The following is a 19233-nucleotide window of genomic DNA, read 5'->3' as shown; positions in this document are numbered from 1 at the left end:
AAGCGACAGCAAGATCGCTATTAAACATATCAAAAGTTGCATGAGGTTTGGACAAGGCGACTTTATTTCCATACAGTTCTTGGTATTATGTTTGTATTGGGTTCAGCTTTGGATGTGAACCTGACAGCTTGAACTCATAGTTCTAATGTTTACTGATGTATACTGATATGGAGAATGTGACTGACACACCTTCCTCAGAGACAAGTCTGATATTTGTCAGAGCAAAAAAAGTTATGGAATCCTGCAATCCCCCCATTATTACCTGTCTCTGTTTACAGACAAACAAAGGTAAAGAGAAAATTCTCCACAACCCATTCCTATAACAAGGTAAAGAGAAAATTCTCCACAACCCATTCCTATAACACAGTGACTGGATTATTCCTAGGTGAGGGAAGTAGGAGGCTGGGTAAGAGAAAAGGGTATTAGTATAGCGGAGAAAACGCCCAAGGAGCTGCACGGTAGGGGATCCAAGGGAGGGCACTGAAAGCTGTCTTATAAGACTGGAAAGGGTATCCTATGAGGGAAGGAAAGGGGAGTTATAGCTATAGTTTGAAGGAAAAAGCAAAATGGACTAAATGCAGCTCCAATCATCTGGACACAAAACGGAAAAGGGTAGACTAGTAATTCTGGGTGACAGAAATATACCATGGTATTTGTACTTTGGAGTTGAACATAGATAGACATGAACCAGAGGGGGAGAGGCCATTCCATTCAGGTAGCTCTCCTTCATAGGATGTATGTAGTGCCTTGCAAGGAAAAAAAAAAAAAAAAAAACGGAAAAAGAAGCTTCTACCTTAGTTCTTCCTAAACAGTATTCCTTAATTAAACAGACAAACAGCCAGTTCTTGGTCTTATTACATAGTTTGTTTTGATTTTGTGTAACAAATGTTTCCTAAATCTCGCCACTGTTCTCCAAGTTCATTGCCACTGTTTCACTCCAGACACATTGTCTCCATTGTCTGCCATCAGTCTCTTAAGACTCCAAATTCACCTTCCCTATTTTTGTGAGAGTTCACTTCCTAAGAGGCATGGTAGGAAGTCACCCCCTTGGTTAAAAATTTGTTTGTTCTCCATGTTTATAAGATAAAATCCAGACACTCTTGGTTATCATACCAAGTTCTTTATTACCTGACTTCAACCTGTAGATACAGCCTACTTGGGCCATACTGACTTTTTTTACCATTTTTCAGACACATCACCTTTTAGACTCTGTATATAAATATTCTGATTTTACATTTCTTTGAAAGAAGAACGAGAAGAACAATGACATAGGTAGCAAAAAACTCTGTAATTTCCAGCAATTCTACACTAAGGAGTACAAATAATCTGAAGTACAGGCATACCTTGGAGATATTGTGGGTTTGGTTCCAGACCACCACAGTAAAGAAAATATGGCAATAAAGTGTATCATGTGGATTATTTGGTTTCCCAGGGCATATAAAATTATGTTTAATACTCACAAACATAAAAAACAAACTTACGGTTAACAAAGGGGAAGGGGGAAGGGGGAAGGGGTAAATTAGGAGTTTGGGAATAGCAGATACAAACTACTATATATAAAATAAACAACAAGGTCCTACTGTATAGCACAGAGAACTATAATCACTATCTTGTTACAAAACATAATGGAAAGAATATGAAAAAGTATATATGTGTGTATATATATAAATATATATATATATGCATATATGTATTAGTGAATCACTTTGCTGTACACCAGAAACTAACACAGCATTGTAAACAACTATACTTCAATAAAAAATATTAAATTAAAAATTCAAAGCCATTAAAAAAATAAGTAAATGAAAGTTATGTCTGTACTATACTGTAGTCTATTAGGTGTGCAATAGCATTATGTCTGAAAAAAACGATGCACACACCTTAATTTAAAAAACCTTATTTCTATAAAATAGTAACCATCATCTGAGCCTTCAGTGAGTTGTAGTAATAGTCAAAGCTCACTGATCACAGACCATCATAACAAATATAATAATTACGAAAAAGTTTGAAATATTGCAAGAATTACCAAAATGTGACACAGAAACATGAAGTGAGCAAATGCTGTTGGAAATACGGCACCAATAAACTTGCTTGATGCAGGTTTGCCAAAAACCTTCAATTTGTAAAAAACACAACATCTGCAAAGCACAATAAATTGAAGCACAATAAAACAAAGTACACCTGTATCTGTTAGGGAGATTTTAGAAGGAGGTAGGTACAAAAATTTGCCTGCAATCATATCAAGCTATGAAAGTCTTTAGAAGTACAGATACTCAAAACTTACCCAGATTCACTCAGTGAACAGGGAACTCCAGAGATCAGTCCCTAAATCCATACTTTACAAAAGCTCCCCAAGTGATTCTGCTGCAAAGCCAACTTTGAGAACTACTGCTTTTCAAAGGCCTAGTCCAAAATGCCACCATTATGAACCTTATATAGCAACAAGCTTGTTCCCAGAAGAGAAATGAAACTTTCAATAAACTTACCTAAGTGAGTTCATCTCTGTTTTCTGATGAGATGAGTCACCAGCCACATGGCTAAGTTTTTGAGCTTGGAGTTTTACTTTTTTCTCTAAAGACTCTATTGTTTCTTTCATTTTTAACATTTTAGACTTTAATTCACATTTTTCGTTTTCAAGCTATAATTAAATTTTAAAAATTAATAGGTATATGTCTCAGTTTCTTTTCCTTAAGCACTCTTTCATAATATCTCTGGAAGAAAACTAAGGAAATAAATTAGATTTATTTAAAAATACTTTAAAAGTCACGTGTACACTTTAGGTTCTAGATGTCAGAATAGGCAAACACATTTTTCTCTCTCTCCTCTTCAGTATCACTGAAATCAAAGAAAAGATACCAAAAAAGAAAGGCAAGAAAGGAAGAAAAGAATGTATCCATAACAGCAATGAAGGGAAACCACTAGCAGGCCAAAATTTTGAGAAATTTCTAAAAAAAAACGTAGCTAGGACTGAACTGAAGAAAGATCAGAGCAGAAAATACCGTAACCCAAACACAAAATGGACAAGATTTATATGAGGAACCTGTAACATGTTCCTGAAGAGCATAAAACACAACCTGACAATGTGAAGACACACCATATTTCTGAATGGGAACACAATATTGGAAAGGGATTAAAATTTCCTGAAATAATTGTAAATTCAATAAAATTTCAGTAAGAATCCTGACACAACCTTTTTAAAATTAGATGGGTGACTCAGATTTCATTCTAAAATTTATTTAGGAAAAAAGAAAGTTAAGAAAAAACAGTAAAAATGGGGGGCAGGAGTAAGACTGCAGTTAGGCTTGCTTTATGAGATATCAAAATAAATGAAAAAGCTACTATAATTAAGACAGTATGGATTTCACATATGGATAAGCAGATACATCACAGATGTAAGTTTAGAAAAGGCAGTATTTTAAGAAAGTGGGAAAAGAATAAACTTTTTAAAAATAGAGCTGGGATAGCCACTCATTGAAGACAAAAAATTAGCTAGATTCTATTTTATTTTACGTACAAAAATAAACTCCAGATGCAATAATGATCTATATACAAAATTCAAAACCAAGAAACATTAGTGATAAATTTCAGTCTTCCAGTTGAAACTGTAGACTGACCACACACATTTTTAACACCCTTCTTCTGGAAACAGTGCTAAAATGACAGTAAAGAAATAAGGTTATATACTCATAAGGACAGAGAGAACAAGAGAGAAAACAAGGGTGAACAAGTGACTTCAAAAACTATTGGAAGACAGAGCAGAGAGTGGTTCAGAGTGGAAGAAAGATATATACAATCTAAAGCAGGGTCTGAACCTAGGAACTAATGACCTTTGAGGCCAGATAATTGTTTGTTGTGAGGGCCGTCCTGTGCACTGTAGGACGTTTAGCAACATCCCTGCCTTCTGCTTACCAGATACAATAAGTACTTTTTCCCCTAATTGTGACAGACAAAAATTCTCCAGATATTGCCAAATATCTCTTAGGAGGCAGAACTGGCCCCAGTAGAGAATCACTGACCTAAAATGGCCACAGTAGGGAATACCAATGAGCGCAGCCAGTTGACTTAGCCTGAAGAAGCTCAACACGTGGAGGCATGAAGCCGTGAGGTGGGGTCACAAAGAGAACTGAACAAGGAGATTGGCTGAAAGTCTATATACTGGGACACTCATACCCCAGTTATCTCTTCCTAGAAAGTTCTCTTGTAAATCAAATATATTTAAAAAATCAATAGAAGGGCTAAAAGACAAAGTTGAGGCAATCTGCCAGAAAGTTGAACAAAAAGTCAAAGAGAAAATAAAGGAGAAAGGATAAGAATATTAGATCTCTTTAGGAAGTCTAAAACCAACAAATAAAGCTCCAGAGAGAGAAAACAGAAGAGTATAGTAAATTGAAGACACAAGATAAAGAGAAAACCCCAAATCCTTTCAGAAATAAAAACATGTCATGTACAGAGGACTCAGAAAAGAATAGCATCAGACATCTCAAAGAAAGTTGAAAGACCAATGGAGAACAGTATTCAAAATTTTTAGTGAAAATAATTTTCCAATCTGGACTGCCATATGCCTAAGCCAAATCATAAATTATAAAAGTTCAATAAAGACATTTTCAGACAAGTAGAGTACCAAAAAAATTTCCTCCCATGTATTCTTTTTCAGGAAACTGCTGGAGAAGATGCTATACCATAATGAAGGAACAAACCAAGAAAAGAAGAAAACATGAGGTTCAACACAGGAGAGGGGGACAGGGAAAGTCTTATGAGGACAACTATGGAGAGACATAGTCCATAATGAATCAAGACAGAACGCTCAAGAAGGAGGAAAAAGGGGGAAAAAGACCAGAACTGGTTAAGTTTGAAAACTCAAAAAATATTGAAAGGCATGTGGCAGAGATGGAGTTCTTGATAAAAATTAGCAATGAAAAACAGAGAAGTAACAAAAAACAAAATGAAACAAAACAAAACAAAAGCAATTATTAACTCCAGGAAAATGGTCTACAAGAAAAAAGGTAAGAGTAGTACTGTCCCACTTGGCTGAGCCATAAACCACGAGAAGTCTTGGTAATATAAACAATAACTACTTAAGTGAGCAAAATATGTAATTAAACTATGTAATGGGGGAAGAAAAGGGGAGTGCTAATCCATCATCTACCATCACGGAGACTCACTAAATAACCTTAAATCAATAAAGACTAAATAGCACGAGCACATTATTTAGAAACAGGGAAGTAAACACCAGGAAAGAGAGTTGTGGATGGTAATCTGTGGGATATGGAGGTGGGAAAGGAAAAAAAAATTTTTTTGCACTAAAAATCTTCCAGAATTCTTGTTCAAACAAGAGTACATGTGTGGTATAAAGACTAAAAACAGGAACATTTGTGTACTCATCACCTGGCTTAAAAAATATTACCTGAACCTTTGACACTACTGTGAGCAGTCTCCAGTGACATCCCCTAACTCCTGCCCACAGTATCCACTAACCTGAATCTTCTGTTTCTCATTTCTTGCTTTTCCTTAGCACACATTTGTATGAATCTCCAAACAATTTACAGTTTAGGTTAGCATGTTTTTCAACTTTACATAAGCAGAATCATACTGCATGTTTTCTTCAACATCATATTTGCAAGATTCATGCATGTTGATGTTTGTAGCTATTATTCATTCATTTTTGTTGCTCTGTAACACGCCATTGTATGACTTACCACTGTTTATTTTCCTCACAACTGACATCCAGATTGTTTTCTTTTTTCTGTCAGAGAGTAAACATTTTAGGTTTTGTAAGCCATATGGTCCTTTGCCACTACTCTACTGTAACAAAGACACAGCCATAAACAATGTATTAACAAATAAGCATGGCTGTGTTCCAGTAAAAACTTTATTACAAAAACAGACTGGAGACCAGATTTGGTCTAGAGGCCATAGTTTATTGACTTTGATCCAGGGTTCATATCTAGAAATGTATTTGCTAGCTAATAGAGTATGCCTTTGCTAACCTAGAACAATGCCAAATTATTCTCCAAAGAGGTACCACCAGTTTGCACTCCCAGAAGCTTCACAAAACTAGTAATACTAGCTATAACTTGTTAATTTCTGATGGATGTGAAATGATTTTCCTGTGGTTGTAATTGGTATTTCCCCTCTTATTGAGGTAGAACATCTTTTTATATTTATTAACCATTTATAATTTCTTCTGCCATGAAGTGTCAATTCACATCTTCTGTTGAGTTTTTTTTAGGTTAAACGTATAGTAAGTTGTTCTCTGCGTTATTGGCTTGTCTTTTCAATTTATGGCAATTTGATAAACAAAGAGGTTCTTGTCAATGTGGTCCTATTTATCTATGTTTTCTTTAACAGAATAAACTTATTTGTGTCTTGTTTAGGAGCAAACACTGGCACCTGACACCTGCTAGCTGTGTGATCTTGGGCAAGCTTCCCCTCTGTTTCTTTATCTGTGAAATAAGGATAATATTAGCATTTACTTCTTATGGTTATTGTGAGAATTAAAATTATATACATGAATATATATAAAATGTTGAGAATAGTACCTGACACACAGTAAATGCTATATAAATGATTGCTATTATTATTATTTTGTCAAGGTAAAAAAGATTTTTCTCTTGTATTCTTCTAAAATTTGTAGCTATTTCTTGAACATTCAAGGTTGCAAGTAACCTTGAATTGATTTTTGGGTCTGGTATATTTTAGGTAGGATCCAATTCTCTTTTATTTTTTATTTAAAAGAATATCTATCTAGCTATCTAGCTATCTATCTACCTATCCATTCATCCATCCATCCATCTAGCTAGACTGCGCTGGGTCCTAGGTGCGGCACACGAGATCTTCGTTCCGGCATGTGGGATCTTTTAGTTGCGGCATGCAGACTCTTAGTTACGGCATGCGTGTGTGATCTAGTTTCCTGACCAGGGATCGAACCTGGTCCCTCTTCATTGGGAGTGCAGAGTCTTTCCCACTGGACCACGGGGGAAGTCCCCAATTACTTTTTTATATACATATAGATGAACAATTGTCCCAGAAACAATTTTGTGGGTTTGCTCTCTACTGGGTTTTATCACTCTCTTAATCCCTGAGCACTACCACCCTATCTTAATTAATGACTCTAAAGCCTTTATACCTAGTAAGACAAGTTCCACACCACGTTCTTCTTTAAAATTTCTTTGTGATTCTTGGCTCTTTGCTTCCATGTAAATTTTAAAATCTATTGTCAGTGTTCACTCTCACACATATCCACCCACCCACCCATCTTCTTGGGATTTCAGCTGAAACTACATCAACTCTACAGATGAATTTGGCGAGAATTTACATTATTTTATAAACATAATATCTGTCACCTTTTTAATAAATTGGATATATCTCTCCACTTATTTAGGTCTTCCTTAATGTCTTTCAGTAAGGATGCAAAATGTTTTCTATTAAGATCCTGCAAAATTATACATAGGTATCTTGTATTATTTATTGCTATAAAAATGGTATGGATTTTCTTTTTATCTTGCTTAGGATTTGTCATGCTACTAGAATTCACTGTACATGCTGAATCAGAGGATTCCTGTGTTTTCTATCATACCTAGAAAAGTATCAGTTATTATGTCTTCAAATACAGCCTTCTCCCATATTTTATTATATTCTCCTAGAATTTTGACTAAATAAATGTTGGACCTTCTCACTTTATTCTCTAAGGCTTTAACTTATTTTATATTTTCTATCTCCTAGTCTCTTTCCAATGACTTCTAGTACTTCAGATATATTTTCCAGTTCATTAATTCTTGCTTTCAGATTCTGGGCAGGCTAGAGTGACAGGGACCCTTCTACCTGAAATAACTAAAAATTTGGGCAAAGCATATGGAACAATGGTTTTCAAGACACTGGCCATTAGGCAATGATGGATAGTGACCCCTGAGAGATGAAACAAGTGAGATGAGCCCTATAATTGTTCCAGTTTATTGCCTGAAGAATTTCCAAGCTGTGGCACAGGGAAAGAAACCAGCTGGACCTGGTGATTCCCGTAAGTTCAGAATACAGGACTGAGAGTAAAGGGAGGCCAAAGCAGTTAGAATTCGCAGGGCGGATACTGGAGAACTGCACAGAGTAAGAGCACCAGAGATCTATAAAGGGTGCCCCTTGAATCTTCAGCTGAGGAGAGCACAGCTCACAGAGAGCTACCCAAGGCCAGGGAAAGAACCATCAAAGAATTAGAGGGAACAGTACTGAGGGCTCATGCAGGGCCAGGAATAGGTTCTTTTCCCATCAGTCATTTGAAAACCTCATAATTCATGAGGCAACTGGTAGTGAGCGTACTCAAAAAGATTTGGTTTCAGGAGTAAAACAAAATTAGTCCGAAACTAAATGCCATTCTAGTCCCACCTAATTAAGCTTAAAAGCAAAACCAAAAAGTAACAAGCTACTTCCATCTGACTTAAGTGTATCCCAGAACAAACTTCAAGAGTGTTTCTAGGAATACAAGCTCTCCAGCAACCAAGAAAATAAAATTCACAATGTCTGACATCCAATCTAAAGTTACCAGGCATACAAAGAAGCAGGAAAATACAACCTATGAGGAAGAGGGAAAAAAATCAAGTGGCCCAAAGCTGATAGAAACAGATGATAGAATTAGCAGACAAATAAAAACAATGAAGACAGGGAAAAAGAAACTAGTCAAAACAAAACACAGAAAGAAAAAAAGACTATCAGAACACATACCAATTTGTTAAAAGCCCTATCTCTAGTGAGAGCAATAAGGAATGAAAATGATTTTCACTTTTTACTCTAAGTCTGTATTACATGATTTTTTAAACAAGAGCAAAACAACAATAATCATAGCTAACACTTACTGAGTGCTTACGATATGTCAGTAACTATACTAAGTTCTTGATATCTATTAACTCATTTAATTTTCACAAAAACTCTAAGAAGTAAGTATTAGCTCCATTTCTATCTTACAAATAAAGAAATTAAGGGATGAAAAGTTTAAGAAACTTGCCTACAGGTAACAGGTGACAAAGATGGATTTGAATCTAAGTAGTCAACCTTCAGAGTACATACTCCTAGTCACTGTTATACAGTTTCTCTAACATATTATTTTTTAATTTTAAAAACATAAAAAAAAGAAAAAGAAAAACAAATACCATATGCTAACACATATATATGGAATCTAAAAAAAAAAATGGTTCTGATGAACCTAGGGTCAGGACCGGAATAAAGACACAGATGTAGAGGATGGATTTGAGGACATGGGGGCTGGGCGGGGGAAGGGTAAGCTGGGATGAAGTGAGAGAGGGCATGGACATATACACTACCAAATGTAAAATAGATAGCTAGTGGGAAGCAACTGTATAGCACAGGGAGACCAGCTCGGTGCTTTGTGACCACCTAGAGGGGTGGGATAGGGAGGGTGGGAGGAGACGCAAGAGGAAGGGGATATGGGGATGTATGTATACATATAGCTGATTCACTTTGTTATAGAGCAGAAACTAACACAATATTGTAAAGCAATTATACTCCAATAAAGATGTGAATTAAAAAAAAGATAAAGAAAAACAAACAAAAAAACCATACAGTACATTAAAACTATAATTAAAATAGTCATTCATACAACAAAATATACCCCAAATTCAGTTTGATAAATTACCTGGTGATTAACACATGTCAAATGTTCAACAGTTTTCTCTAATTCTGATTTTTCCAAAATACTCATTTCATGGAGATGCTGTAAGAGAATTTTATAGATGTTCACTCACATCAGATAATAAAACAAAATTACCAAAGTAAGCAATGCAAGTCTACAGTACTATTTTATCTGTCTTTTTATAACATAGAAATGTTTTAGAAAGAAAATCATTCGAAATTTTACCAAAACAATGCTTTTGGTTGAAAACAAAAACACAAGAGGTTCTCATCTTTTATGCTTTACCTCCATGTATGACTATAACAGAAGACACAGATTGGTATGGGTTCATTTATAAAGACTTACACAGATCAATCCATTAGCACAACTATAAAGGGAAAAACCCAGCAGGTTAAGTAAGCTCAGGAGAATGCCCTCATGAGAGGAGATGAAAGAGGAAAAGTGTATAAAGGAAGAACAGATGGGATCAGAAAGACACAGGAAGCAGAATGCTACAGGGCCATGCAAGTGATCAGTTTCAACAATGAGCTGGTCAACAGTGTAAACACGAGTGTTATTTTTGGTTATATTACCTTATCCAACTTTTGCTGATGCTAAGTCTAGGACAAGTGATATGTTGGTGTTCTGTGAGAATTTTTCGTACAAATTCTTACTTCCATCCATGTTATTCATTAAAAATAAGTAAAGACATCTGATGTTTGGATTATATATTTCATTGAAAAGATCACTGTGCTGTATGCATTTTTTTTGTTTATTAAATCATTCAACCGGTATTGAGTACATACTATATACCCAGCACCAAGTAAGGTATTAGGAATACAGTAAAATGGATAAAGTCTCTGATGTCATAGACATTATAGTCTATTAAAGACAAACCTTAAACATATTAAAATAAAATACATGAATATTCTGCTAGGAAAAGGAACTTTATGGCGACATACTGAAAGGGAGTCTAGGATCTAGGGTTCATTTCCTTTGTGAGGAAATGATGTTTAACTTGGCTATAAAGGATGAACAGGAATTAGCCAGGTGAGGGGACTGGAAGGGGTGAAGGATTTTTTCCTTAGAAAGTTGAGGGCAAGAAAAAGTCCATTAAGCCTAGCGTTTGAGAAACTGAGGGGAGAGGAATAGGGGGGATGAGCTTGGGGAAAAGAAGCTAGACCTTGAAGTAGGCAAGGGCCAATCATCGAAGTCCCTGAAAACAGTTAATGGATTTTAAATAGGAAGTGATGTGATCGGATTTATATCTTTGAAAGATGACTCTGACTTCAGTGTGAAATACAGATTTGAGAGGCCGCTAATACACTAGTGCAGTTGAGAGAGAATAATGGCCAGAATAGGATGGTAGCAGGGGAACGGAAACAAGTAGGCTGACTGAAGAGAAACCAGTGTGAGCTGAGGAGCCAGATTCTTTGTGACTTCATTAGCAGGTGATCATGGACAAATTATTATTACTGCTTTTTTAAAATTAAGGTATAGTTGATCCACAATATTATATGTCTTAGGTGTACAACATAGTGACTCACAATTTTTAAAGATTATACTTCATTTATAGTTTTTATAAAATATTGGCTGTTTTCCCTGTGCTGTACAATATATCCTTGTAGCTTATGTATTTTATACATAGTTGTTTGTACCTCTTAATCTCCTACCCCATTTTGCTCCTCTCCCCTTCCCTCTCCCCACTGGTCACCACTAGTTTATTCTCTGTATCTGTGAGTCTGATTCTTTGTTATATTCACTAGTTTGTTTTATTTAGATTCTATATATAAGTGATAACAGACAGTATTTGTCTTCCTCTGACTTACCTAAGCATAATACCCTCCAAGTCCATCCATGTTGTTGCAAACGCCAAAATTTAATTCTTTTTTTATGGCTGAGTGGGTACTCCATTGTGTGTGTGTGTGTGTGTGTGTGTGTGTGTATGTGTGTGTGTGTGTGTATATATATATATATATATATATGTATATATATCACATCTTCTTTATCCATTCATTTGTTGATGGACACTTAAGTTGTGTCCATATCTTGGCAACTATAAATAAGGCTGCTATGAACATATATCTTTTCGAATTAGTGTTTTCATTTTCTTCAGATATATACCCAGGAGTGGAATTGCTGGATCATACAGTAGTTGCATTTTTAGGTTTCTGAGGAACCTGCGTACTGTTTTCCACAGTGGCTGCACCAATTTACATTCCCACCAACAGTATACAAGGGTTCCCTTTTCTCCACAACCTTGCCAACATTCGCTATTTGTGTTTTTTTTTTTGACGACAGCCATTCTGACAGGTATAAGGTGATATCTCGTTGCGGTTTTGAATGTCATTTCTCTGATGATTAGCAATGTTGAGCATCTTTTCACGTGTCTGTTGGTTGGGCAAATTATTTAAACTCACTGTAACTCAGAGACCACATCTGTAAGCATTACCTGACTAAAAAGGCAATTGTGAAGATTTATTGAGATAGCTCTTGTAAAAAGCACTGAGAACAGAGCTTCCCACGTGGAAAGGGCTTAATAAATGTTAACTATTATTTAAGAGGTAGCATCAATAGGACTTTGTGATTAAATGAGAGATAGGAGCTTTCAGGGAAAGAGGACTCAGTGCCTGGGTTCAACAACTGGGTAGATAGTGGAACAACAGGAAACTACTAGAGAAGACTTAAAGACGGAGAGGATTAGTTCAGTTTTTATGTAAAAGACCTATTGCAAACTCATAAATCCTGACTCTTGTAATCCAGAAAGATTCTGGTCATATGAATGTCACTTTTTCTGAGTTTTTGGTACAAGTGCATTTTTTTAATCCTGTTTTTACATTCCTTAGTCATTTCAATGATATGGAAAAGGCTAAACCAGTAGCTTGTACTAAAACTTGCCATATTGCACAGAAGTTTTCCATTTGGTAATTTTAACAATTATTTTTATAAAAAAGCACTTTCTGGAAGGCAATATTCCAAAGGATCCCAATTAAAAGTATTTTGTAGGGGTAAAACTTTAACTGAAAATTTATGACATAAAGACTACCCTTATAAGACTTAAATGTTTTTATTCTTAATCTTAGTGACTAATTTCTAAGCATTAATTCAATATTTATTGGAAGTAAACTATGGACTCTGTAATAGTTAACAGTAATAGTTTAATATTGAGTTCTTATAATGTACTGAGTAGTATTAAGTGCTTTATGTATATTAAAATTTTGGGGGAAGATTATAAAATATAAAATACTGTCCCTAGATGTTATACCAAAAGCACACGCAATAAAAGAAAAAATAGATAAATTGGACTTCATCAAAATTAAAAACTATCTGTGCTTCAAAGGACAATACTAAGAAAATGAAAAGACAACCCACTGAATGGGGGAAAGTTTTTGCAAATCATATATCTGATAAAGGGACTATATTGAGAATATATTGATACAAAGTATTCTTATAATTCAATAATAATGAGACAACCCCATTTAAAAATGGGCAAAGGATCTGAATAGACACTAAAGAAGATATACAAGCGACCAAATAAGCACTGAAAATAAGCACATTAGCTAACAGAGAAATGCAAATGAAAACCACAATGGATACTACTTCACACCCACCAGCATGATGATAATAAAAAACCTAATAACAAGTATTGGTGAGGATGTACAGAAGTTAGAACTCTTGTACACTGTTGGTGGGAATATAAATGGTAAAGCCACTTTGGAAAACAGCCTGGCAGTTGCTCAAATGGTTAGTTATAGTTATCATATGAATCTAGGTATATGTCCAAGATAAATGAAAACATATATCCACATAAAAAGTTGTATACAAATGTTCATAGCACCATTATTCATAACAGCCAAAAAGTAGAAACCACCCCAATGATAAAATATTTTCTATCCATAAAATGGAATATTATTCCACAATAAAAAGGAATAAAGTATTGATACATACTACATAATGGATGAACCTTGAAAACATTATGCTAAGCTATGGAAGCCAGACATAAAGAAACACATACTGAATGATTCAATTTATATGAAATGTCCAGAGTAGGTAAATCTAGAGATAGAAAGTAGATTAGTGGTTGTCTAGGCCTGAGGAGGCTGGGGAAAATTAAGAGTGGCTGCTATTGGGTACAGGGTTTCTTTTCGAGGTAATGAAAATCCTCTAAAATTGATTGTGGTGATGGTTGAACAAGGCTGTGAATATACTAAAACCAAAGAATTGTACACTTTAAATGGGTGAATTATATAGTAAAGTGAATATCTCAATGAAGTTGTTTTGCAAAAATAGATAATGCCCCTCCACATGAAGGACTTCCTACTGAGATCAGAGGTTGGTTCTTTTCTATAAAGAACCAGATGATAAATATTTAGGCTTTGTGGACCATACAGTTTTTATTGCAGTTACTCAACTCTGCCATTGCAGCACAAAAAAAGCTACACAAAACACATAAACGAATGAGTATTCCAATTAATGAGTATTATCAACAATGAAATCTGAGTTTCATAATTTTCATGTCTCATGAAGTATTTTTCTTTTGATATTTTTTCAATGATTTTAAAATGTAAAAACCATTCTTAGCACACGGGCCATACAAAAACACAGCGTTCTGGATTTGGCTCATGTGCCATTGTTTGCCAACCCCTGATCTAGATTCAAAATAGTCATGTCACAGGAAAACATATAAAAAGACCTCCCCTTTTCTCAATAAATTATCTTTTAAAAATAAGTCAATTAAGTCAATACGTACTTTTAACTTTTCTTTTAAAGCTTCTCTTTCTGCCATAATCCTTCTTAAGTCAGATAATGCAAGTTCTTTTTCCTTTTCCATAAGACTAACAGTATTATGGGAGACTGTGGTTTGGGCAGATTCTTGTCTGAGTGCAGATAATTCTTCCTGAGCCTTAATGTATTAAAGATATAAATTAAAAAACATTGGACATGCTCCCAGTTTAAAAAAGGCAACTAAACATATGCTACTTTTGCTCTCTTCCCAAATGCCACCAAAATGAGAGTAAAAGGATTAATGTAATAACAGTAATAATAAAAACAAAGGACAAGGAGATTGAGGGAAGTGCCAGCCACAAAATTTGGGAAACCAAATAGCACATGGACAACTAGTAATAAACTAAGCAGTCCCAAGAAAGCAGAAATCTAAGCTAACAGTGGGAAAAGCCCAAAAGTGGATCAATTTGTACTGCAGAATCCCAAAAAAGCACCAGAAGTGAAAACGGCTTTTTCAACTTGGCTTCTTAACCCGTATGTCCTTCTCTCCCTCTAAAAATAGCAATAGGATTTCATGGGAGATTGGTATGGGAACAAATTTTGGTGATAAACACCATGCTTTGCTCAGACTCACCTTGCCCTCTAACAACTGAGGCTTTATAATTAGCCCAAACTGTATTGAATCTCCCCTCCCTATCCCTAGAGGCTAAGTCCTTAATATCCAATTAGTGAGTGCTACCCACTGTTTCATAGACATACCCCAACATGTCTGAATCCCAAGGATACACTTGGCTCAGAGTCAGGCTGAGACTCATTCAGTAGTTTTAGAAATAGGGAATTATCCCTAACTGACCTGGTCCATAGATAAGCTAGAAAAGAGGAAGAATAAATATGAAAAAGCAATAGAAATCTCTGCTTTGGGAACAGGATGACAGTAGAAACTATTACTTATTAATTCTAACTCTGAAGGAAAATCACTAAGGTCCATATATTACAGTAATTTAAAGGATATATACTGGTACCATTACAGTTAACTGGTGCTATATAATCTGTTGGCTTAATTATAATCAATATCTTACTTCATTATATAAGACACTTAGTTTATCTCTTTCTGCTGTCAATAATTTAACATTGGACTGTATATCCTCCATATGTTTTTCAAATCTTTCTAGCATATGCTGAAGTTCATCTCTTTCTCTTGTGATCACATGAATTTCTGAGTTGTAATCACCCTGAAACATAATTCAAAAACAGAAGTTATCATTTGTTATAATTATCACCATTTGGTTGCCACAAGGATGCTGATGATGAGACTGACTGAAAGATGCTAACAGACAAAAAGAACACAACTTCCTTTAATGTAATTAAGGAACACAATTTTTAATCTATAAGGAGAGAAGGAGAGAGAGTGCTGGCAGTACTGGGGCAAATTTCCTGGCCTTCAAGTTCCCAGCAAGGGACCCAGTTGCCACTGATACTACTTGATCAGATTCCGTGAGATGTTTCAACTGTCATTCTCCCTGAGTTGTTTATACTGGTGGTAACTAAAGTATAATCCCCAGACCAGAAGCATGTAGCATCTGGGAACTTGTTAGGCATGCAAGTTTTGGGGCCCACCCCAGACCTACTCGATCAGAAACTTTGGGGACAGGGCCCAGTAACTGGTTTATCAAGCCCTCCAGGTGATTCTGATTCATACTGATTGTTGGGAACCCCTAGTTTATAACCCTCTCCAGGGGAGGAATTAAGAGGGTATGTGTATAGCTGCTCATCCAGTACAAGTAACTGTACAGCCTAGCACATTCCTCAGTGTCTTCTGTGACTGAATCTAAGATCAATTTCCCTAGCACACCAAACCCCAACTATCCCAGCTTCAAACCTATGTGAGGTCTATTTTTGCAATCAAATAAATATAAATATTTCTTTTTTTTAAGATTTATTTTATTATTTATTTATTTTTGGCTGCATCGGGTCTTAGTTGCAGCTCACGGGCCCTTTGTTGCGGCACGCGGGATTCTCTCCATTTGTGGAGTGTGGGTTTTCTCTTCTGAAGTTGTGGTGTGCAGGCTCCAGGGAGCGTGGGCTCTGTAGTTTGTGGCACGCGGGCTCTCTAGTTGAGGCGGGTGAGCTCAGTAGTTGTGGCGCGCGCAGGCTTAGCTGCCCTGCGGCATGTGGGATCTTAGTTCCCCGATCAGGGATCGAACCCGCGTGGCCTGCATTGGAAGGCCAATTCTTTACCACTGGACCACCAGGAAAGTCCCAATATAAATATTTCTACCAGACGGTGTACATTAGGGATGTTCACTGAATAAGCAACTACTTTCAACATTTCTAAAACAAGATTTTGCCTATTATTCCAGTACAATTCAAAAAATCCACTATCTTCATAGCTATTGTAGAAAATAAATACAGTAAATGTAGACTTGGGATCTGTGGTATATTAATGTTCAAGTACTAAATGCAGAAGCTCCAGATAGTGATAATCTGATAATTTGGTACACTGGGAAGCATCCTAATCTATGTTATTCAATATCTACTGTGCACATACCATGACCAATGTAGACTTGGTAAATGGTAGATATCTGTGAAGTTCCCTTCACCTGCCACTTGGAAATAAGTTATCCTCTTGGTTAAACAAGCAAAATCAAGGCATAATGGATGAGATTAGCTATATGGACACCTTAAGGGACAAGATGTATTATAGGACAAAAGCAATTAGGGTGAGGACTTAATCAAGGTTTAAATAACAATAAAAGAAAATCTGTAACTTAACAGTATCTAAATAAAAATATCTTACAGAAAGGAGGTGGGCTGCCTATGTTTTAGAAAGGAGAGCTCAATGAATAAGGATTTGACAGTCTATTTTCATTACTGTCTAGGTCTCAGCTTAAACATCACTTTCTCTAAGGAGTCCTTCAGGATTCTCCAACCTAATTCAGATCTCCCTCAATGTACTCTCATAGCATTCTGAATCTTTCCTGTATTCTTTCCTCATTAACACTTACTTTACATGAGATTATAAAGTTATTTACATGATTGGGTGTTTAATGTGTCTTTACCACTAAAATGTAAACTCTATCAGGGACACAGTAGGTATCTGGTCTTACCACATCTTCAGCACCTAGCATGGTACCCAGTAAAATGAATGAATTCTCTACTTTTCCAAATAGATCTTGTATGTAGGCATTTATATTTGTGTTAATAATTCCCTTTTACCACTCCATTGTTCCTAATACACACACACACACACACACACACACACACACACACACACACACACACACAGGCACACACACAATGCTAAAGACTGTGAGGATAGGAAACAGGTCTTCTTTATCTCATATTCTGGGAGTCTCATTCATAGTACGTTCTCAGTATATGTCTACTGAACTGAACCTAACTTTCTACCTAGACCTGATGTGCTTTGAACCAGCAAATAATAAGGAAATGAAACATTTACTAGGAACTAGGTGTTATGCTGAACCCTTCTACAAATTATCTCATGTAACCTTCACAAGAGGCTGTAGTTACTTTCCTCACTTTGCAAATGAGGAAACGTGAAGTTAGGTAACTTGCCTAAGGTCATAAAGCCAGTGTGCAGAGTTGAAACTTCTATCAGGTTTCCAAATCCAAAGCACTTTCTGCCACACTATACTCAAAACTCACATTTGGAACCCAGTCAGTACAACGTGAAAGAGGACAGTGCCGTCCCTACACAGACAACAGAGAATCAATGGGTGTACTGTTGACAAAAATCATTGATATTAAAAATGTCAATATTTTACTGAGTTGCTGCAATCCCAAGAAACTCTGCCTAACAATTTGCCATAAAGCAGGGGTTGAAAACTCACAGCCTGTACCTAATTCAGCTTTAGAGAAGTCTTTGTTGTCTGCCAACAAGTGTTTCTAAGCACGTTTAAAATACCCAATTTTAGGTGGGAATTTACTCTAGTTCCCAGCACTCACAACTGTCTTACACTCCATCCATTTCACTCATGTACATCACCTATTATTCCCTACCATGCCTGAAATTTATTACTGGGACTTTAAAATGCTATCAATGTCCCAACTTTCTAAACTTTAGAAAGTGAATTCTTTATCTACGTCAGGTAACATTAGAATATTTCAAGAAGTAAATAAGTTGAAGGGGGAGAAAGTCTCTCCTAATTTCACCAGTACCTTACCAGTACATCTCAATTTGTCTTTCAATTATGAATTCACACCAAGCAAACAAATCAAATATTTAAAAGGGTTGAGGTACTTATCTACTCAGTTCTATTTAATAAATACTTGATTAAACTCATCAACCATCTTGTAGAAGATTGTCTGACACAATGAAGGTGATCAATTCAGTGATTTTTCCCGATCCCTAGGTATATATGGAGCTTGAAAACAACTCAGTACACATAAATTAACTTACACTGCATTTTCCACCAATTCATTGTGCTTGTAACAGATAACACAGCATAGTGTTTAAACTAAACTTTGTAAGTCAAATTTAGCCACTAGCCAATGAGGTTAAAAAACAGTCTAATCAGAAAATGACTCAAAACCATTTGACAATGGACAGAGATCTTCAGGAAAAAGATGACATAGTTGGTTAATAGAGCCAAGTCTGAAATCAAATGTTCTGAGTTTTAATGATTTTACTCCTAACTTCCCCTAATTTTATCTAGTGTGTAGACAACATTAGGGTCACATAAGCCTCCAGGACTCCCATAGCTCCAAAGCTTAAAATAAAGAAAAATCCAAAGAACCCAAATGATATTTATAAAATGTTGAAAATAATTAAGACCTAAAATAGAGACACATGCTTTTAATCTCTTATAAATCATGGTTAACTTTAAGTAATATATGTCTTTAGACTACCGAGTTGCAAATGTGATTGTAGTGGA

General features: G+C 35.7%; 1 protein-coding gene across 6 annotated transcripts in view; it reads right to left on the bottom strand.

Annotated features, from left to right (window-relative positions):
- CEP135 (centrosomal protein 135) overlaps positions 1-19233 on the bottom strand; it is a 93250-nt gene that overhangs the window by 34022 nt on the left and 39995 nt on the right. For all 6 annotated transcript variants that reach the window (XM_067736075.1, XM_067736074.1, XM_067736071.1 and 3 more), the window contains 4 exons: positions 15418-15570; positions 14364-14516; positions 9638-9715; positions 2487-2638 (listed from right to left, as the gene is read on the bottom strand). In XM_067736075.1, coding sequence (XP_067592176.1) covers positions 2487-2638; positions 9638-9715; positions 14364-14516; positions 15418-15570 — 536 coding nt within the window. The remainder of the gene's footprint in view (positions 1-2486; positions 2639-9637; positions 9716-14363; positions 14517-15417; positions 15571-19233) is intronic.

Source organism: Pseudorca crassidens, chromosome 4, assembly GCF_039906515.1.
Source record: "Pseudorca crassidens isolate mPseCra1 chromosome 4, mPseCra1.hap1, whole genome shotgun sequence".
Taxonomy (NCBI): Eukaryota; Metazoa; Chordata; class Mammalia; order Artiodactyla; family Delphinidae; genus Pseudorca; species Pseudorca crassidens.
This window is presented reverse-complemented; position numbering and strand designations above follow the sequence as displayed.